At 37.7% G+C, this 5,719-nt stretch overlaps 1 protein-coding gene across 1 annotated transcript; it reads left to right on the top strand.

The window, feature by feature from the left end:
- Nucleotides 1–1,252: 1,252 nt before the first annotated feature.
- LOC113774563 lies at nucleotides 1,253–3,418 on the top strand. Its single transcript, XM_027319107.1, has 3 exons — nucleotides 1,253–1,396; nucleotides 1,524–1,597; nucleotides 2,368–3,418. The coding sequence occupies exons 1-3, from the start codon at nucleotides 1,377–1,379 to the stop codon at nucleotides 3,051–3,053; spliced, it is 780 nt and encodes a 259-aa protein (XP_027174908.1). The 5' UTR covers nucleotides 1,253–1,376; the 3' UTR covers nucleotides 3,054–3,418.
- The last annotated feature ends 2,301 nt before the right edge of the window (nucleotides 3,419–5,719 follow it).

The raw sequence follows: 5,719 nt of genomic DNA, 5'->3' as shown, positions 1-5,719 counted from the left end.
GCGTTGGTCAAGGATTTGAGGTAGCCTTTGTCCCGGAGCCAAAACTCAAAAGCCGGGTCGGGTATGCTCAGAGCTAATGAGTTGGAGGAGAATACCATTTTCTTTATCTCACTACTTTCCTCTTGAGGAAATTTGTATTCCGTGATTTGGTTGGTGGGAAACAAATCAAACAAGATTGACCCATTTTCTCAGTGGTCTTTCGTTATTTTCTTTTCCCCCCATTTTTCTCAAAATATGTTTCTAGATTTTTGGTTTTAAATTCAGTTGGTACTTGTAAAATTGGTTTTCAAGAAATCTCAAATTTGTTTGCAGTATTATTTTCTTGAACAAATCATTTACATTATTTCTGTTATAACATAAAAAAAAAATGCTCCTACAACATTGTGATACAAAATTGGGTGAATGAAGAAGAGGGGATAAGAAATTGGGTGGGGCGGCTATTCAAAAAAGGAGACAGGAAACAAGTTACAGGTTGTGATAAGTACAAAAGGTGATGTATTGGTATGGCAAACATTTTGTGATGTCTTATGTGATAAACATCATATTTTTGGATTCATTACCGGGAGGAGAATGAAGTAGTAAAGCGTGGCGGACGATGATGGCAGGAGAAAAGGGAGATGATGGTGTAGCAGTGGTTGATGTGCGGTAATGGAGGAAGAAGGCAATGAAGAAAGAAAGGAAAAAATAGAAAAGGAAATGAAAGGAAAATAGAAAAAAAGGTGGAAAAAATAAAAGAAAAGGAAAGTTTAAAAAAATGGCTTTTTTGTTTAAAAAAGGGAAAAAACTTTAATTATTATTAATTAAAAAGGTAAAATTATCTTTATCTCAAAACTTTAATTATTATTAATTAAAAAGGTAAAATTATCTTTATCTCTCTGACTCTTTGTTTTTTTTTTTATATTGGGTCTCATGAAATTACATTTATGTCCCAATTAGATTTGATTAAATTAAATTATAATTATAACCTAAATGAATTGGCAACTATTCTGTTAGGTTTTGTGCATTTCGTCAAAATTTGGAGTAAAGTGGGACGGATTATATAGTTTAAGGATTTAAATGTTCCATTTTGAAGTTTAGGGACTGAAGTGAGATTTTGGGCATAGTTTGAGGGGATAAAATGGAATTTACCCTAATAATTTCCTTGATGACGAAGTATTTAAAATAACGAAACCAACGGGTATTCTCGTAAATTCAACATCTTGAAGGCAAAGCGAACCCAAGCGGTTGTCTTCAGCAACAACTTAGCGTCACCTTTTCGGTTCTCAATATAACCTTCGAAGTTGGGAAAGTAAAATCAAACTCGTCTGAATCCGATCGCATCCTCTCCTGGTTCCCTTCAGTTGCCGGATCATTTCAATTCTAGCCAATAACAACCAATGGGGCTGCTCTCTAACAGGTGTGATTGCTGGATCATTGTAATCTTTTTTTTTTCTTTTTGTCTGTTGGCAGTTTTGGATTAATACCGACGAAATACAGTAATTAAAGTTTTGAACTTGTATCTTGATGAATGGAGATGTGAACAGAATTGACAGAGGCAGCCTCAAACCAGGGGATCATATTTATTCCTGGCGTACTGCTTATATTTATGCTCACCATGGTCAGGATTGCAACCCCCTTTTTCCTCCTTTCTATCCTTTTTTTTCTTCTTCTTTTTGGTCAGAATTTATATTATTTGTATGTTGTTCACATTTATTTTTTTTGCCATATTTTCGGGCAAGGGCAAATAAGAGTATGGATTCAGTAAAAGCACAAATCACGTATTTTTTGGGCCGTGGGTGCTGCTAATAACGGTAGTATAACGATTTGGGGTTGAATTGTGAAAAATCTAGAATTATGTTTTCGACCATCCCCTGATTCCATGATTTTTCTAATTGTTGGAATCGAAATTTATTTTCGTATCAAGGTTTAGGATGTTGTTTACAAACTATGTTTAATTGATTCAATACTCGACTTTTTTCGGGAAAAACATGTTATAGCACCAGTTAGAGAATTGATGTCAATTTTGCTTAATGCGTTTCCATTTTCTGGTGGACTAATAAGGAAGCTGGGAGCGTAGATATTTTATTGGGTTGCTTTCGGCGTTCATGAGCCATTTGGACACGAGAAAGGGGAAAAGGGGACGACTTTCCCTATGCTCAGATGTTGATGGTGTTACTTTGATCTTTGTAATATGCTAAAATTAATATTCTTCTCATAGAGAAACTCAGAGTGGTTGGGGGGAAGCAAATTGGGTCAACATCTCTTAATAACTTGATCGATCTTACATGTGCTGCTTATCTTTTTAAGTTTTTTTTTTTTTAAATTGTTAACGCTATCATTTTTTCTTGGTAGATTTAGGATTTTAACTGCATTTACTCAAATGTGCAGGCATCTATGTTGGGGATGACAAAGTAATTCATTTCACCAGACGGGGTCAAGAAGTAGGAACAGGGACCATATTGGATTTCGTTTTGGTGAGTTCAGGACCAAGCCGAGGTCATGTTCCATGCACAACCTGCACTTTGACTGAAGAAAGTCATGGAGTTGTTTCGACATGTTTGAAGTGCTTCCTTGCTGGCGGTGTTCTCTATCGCTTCGAGTATGCTGTTAACCCTGCTCTCTTTCTTGCAAAAGCACGCGGAGGAACTTGTACTCTTGCAGTTTCAGACCCTGATGACATTGTTGTCCATCGTGCAAACTACCTTCTTAATAATGGTTTTAGATGTTATAATGTGTTCAAAAGTAACTGTGAAGACTTTGCTATCTACTGCAAGACAGGATTACTTGTCTTGGATCATAGTACAATGGGGCAAAGCGGACAAGCAGTGTCCATTATTGGCGGTCCTCTTGCTGCTGTTTTATCAACGCCGCTGCGTCTTGTCACTACCAATGTATATGGGATGGCAGCAACTGCTGTTGGGGTTTATTGTGCTAGCCGCTATGCCACTGATATTGGGATGAGAAGCGACGTGGTGATGATGCCCGTGGAAGATCTTACGCAGAGACTAGAAACAGGATCATTGGGGGTCGCTATACCAAGTCTTCCAGCTTTGCCATCAACGCCTGTCAGCTAGCATACTGGGTTTGATATCAACGGATTATGCAATGTCTGTTTAAGTGCCATGTTTTGTGCTCAAAATACTTCCAATCTACCAAACACACGTGGATGGCTATTCATGAATGTGTTGAAATCATTGCAGTCAATTTTTATTTTCTTTTGATTTAGATGTGAGCCAGGCTTGTTTGATACATAACTTGATGCTGGCGTTTACATGGGTATGCTTTGATGGATTTTTTCTTTAGGATTGTATTTAGGTGGACTTCGAGTTCGTGTTATCACTTATCAGTTATGCTCTATACCTACTTTATTTCCAAGCGGGTGGTGATTTGCTCGAAAACTTCTTGGGATCTGTAGGAAATTTGAGATTTGATGTTCTTTTGCCTCGCACCCTGTCAGTTACTATGAGCGCACAATTTACTAGTCAGGCTGAAGCCCCTGACGGCTGCCATTGACTGATTGCAAACCATCTTCTCTTATTTGAGAATTCAGATGCGACGCACAAATCCGAGAGGAGAACATATTTCAAAACTCAATTGGCTCCTGCTCTTCCGGTCACACCGCATTACTAGCACCCTAGCACAAAGAAAAGCCAAATCGAGACGATAAACAATGGGGAGAGCGGAAGAATCAGCAAAAGGAGAGGAAATATCATACAACTGCCAGTTCAGACTTCAGACAGCTGCAATACATTTCACTCGCAATGCGTGTTTTGCAGCACCGTATCATTCTCATGAAATACATTTGGTGTCTATAACTAAACCTGCACCAAATTACTGGAAAAAGCTTACTACTTTCTTTTCAGGGAGCCGGGTTTAATCTTCGATTTTCCAACAGACTTGCAAGCTCACTAGTCGGAATGGCACTACATGCCCCTCCTTGTACGAGATTGGATCAGGGGTCTTGGGCTGATTTGCGGTTGCTAGACAAGGAGAACTGATCTCACTTGTTACTTGAGCTTATTTTCCTACAAGACAATGCTGAAGACAAGCAGCAGATATTCTAAAGCCAAAATCAAATTTCACCAGAAGTGAGACAAGTGGAGAAGAGGAGGAGGAAACCACAAACGATAGTCCCGTCCCATGTAAATCTTCACTGAACATTCACCTAAAATGCAGCAAAAAGACAATAAACCTGGTTTTCGTGGCCTTCTATAGGAGCGAGGAGGGCTGGTCCGGTCTTTGTTGAGTTTGAGGCGCATCTGGTAAAGGCAGCCCATTGGCAATCCCACGGGCATGAGCGTTGGGACGAATGGTTTGGACTAATAGTACACGTCGGCCCGTTACTAGGGTAGACCAACATTTGTTCATATCACCTCATTAAAGGAAGGTCTTTACATGTCGTCAAAATAATTTTTTTTTATTTTTTACTTTTAAAACGACAACTTTATATCATTTAAAAAATCAAATCTATAAAATTTGGTATCAACTTAGATATTTGACTACTTTTCACCTTAAACCCATCACATGACTCATACATGATTATTTATTTTTGAAAAAAAAAAAGTTAGATCCCATTTGTAGTTAAACAAATTAAGTGATTCATATCTATTTTTGTCCCTAAAAAAATAGAATCTGTTCTGAATCATATTAATTAAAAAAAAAAGGAATAGGATCAAATCTAATTCATATTCATTTTTGTCACTAAGAATGTAGGATCTAACGTTTTTGTATATAAAAAATTATTACTATATATGGATCACTTGGTGAATTTAAGCTAAAAATTGGTCGGAAACATAGGTTAGAACGAAATTTTACTAACTGGAATTTGTAAGCAATGCAAAATTAATATTTTAAAAGCAAAAAAAAAAATTAAAATCATTTAACAATATGTGAGAGACATTTATAACGATTTTCCCTTAAAATTACGTTTGTCAAAATTATTGAGCCCATACCCTATCAACTCACTGAACGCCATTAGAAGGCATCTTTCTCCGCGAGAAGCAATAACGGAGAGGAGTATTTCCACGAGATGGTGTAAAATATGTCACTATGTGGAGAGACTAAAGAGGCATCAAAATGGGACCAGAAAAAAAAAAGGCACAAAACCAAAATTTGGAAACTAGAACTTATGTTAGGCCTTTTGCACAAGCGCAATTCTAGTTCTGACTTCTTACTGGTGTCCCTTGTCGATTTTGGAACGTCATAAGTGGGCTCATGCCTGGTTGTCCAAAAATGAAAATAAAAAATCTTTTTTCTTTTACTTATAATTCAACGCACGCAGAAACTAATAATATAACTGGGAGATAGGTTTTCAAGCGGGTCAATAATCTCTCTCCAGACGCCGCATGGGACGGGGTATTGACTGCTTAGCCGTCAGTCAAGGGCGGTCACCTTCATGCACAAGAATCACTGGATGCAGGTTCACTTTGGCTTGGTAGCTTCTAGTATTTGTTTCTAGCGCAGATCATATAGCTGGAAGCCAACATATCATTCCTATCAATGGGGGGACTCCTGAGGAAATGAGGAGGAAAACTAAAGTAGCCAAAAACAATATGCTGGCAATATATTATCTGGATGAGGCCCTAGTTGTATCAGATATGTCTTCAATTATTGATGAACAAGTGGCCACTTTAAATGGGAATCTATTTTCACATTGATAAGGAATTGTATTATTGACATGGAGCATATCAATGCAAACTGGACCTCTTCCTCCATGTCTCTGCTTTGCTCCCCTTCCACG

The sequence above is a fragment of the Coffea eugenioides genome, chromosome 6 (assembly GCF_003713205.1).
Source record: "Coffea eugenioides isolate CCC68of chromosome 6, Ceug_1.0, whole genome shotgun sequence".
Taxonomy (NCBI): Eukaryota; Viridiplantae; Streptophyta; class Magnoliopsida; order Gentianales; family Rubiaceae; genus Coffea; species Coffea eugenioides.
Note: the sequence above shows the minus strand (reverse complement) of the source record. Positions and strands in the feature narration are given on the sequence as shown.

Bases quoted from the DNA above. Each gene is read 5' to 3' on its own strand.
- LOC113774563 (XM_027319107.1), top strand. From the start codon at position 1,377: ATGGGGCTGCTCTCTAACAG. The intron at 1,397-1,523 runs GTGTGATTGCTG...AGATGTGAACAG, and splicing joins ATGGGGCTGCTCTCTAACAG to AATTGACAGAGGCAGCCTCA. The intron at 1,598-2,367 runs GTCAGGATTGCA...TCAAATGTGCAG, and splicing joins TTATATTTATGCTCACCATG to GCATCTATGTTGGGGATGAC.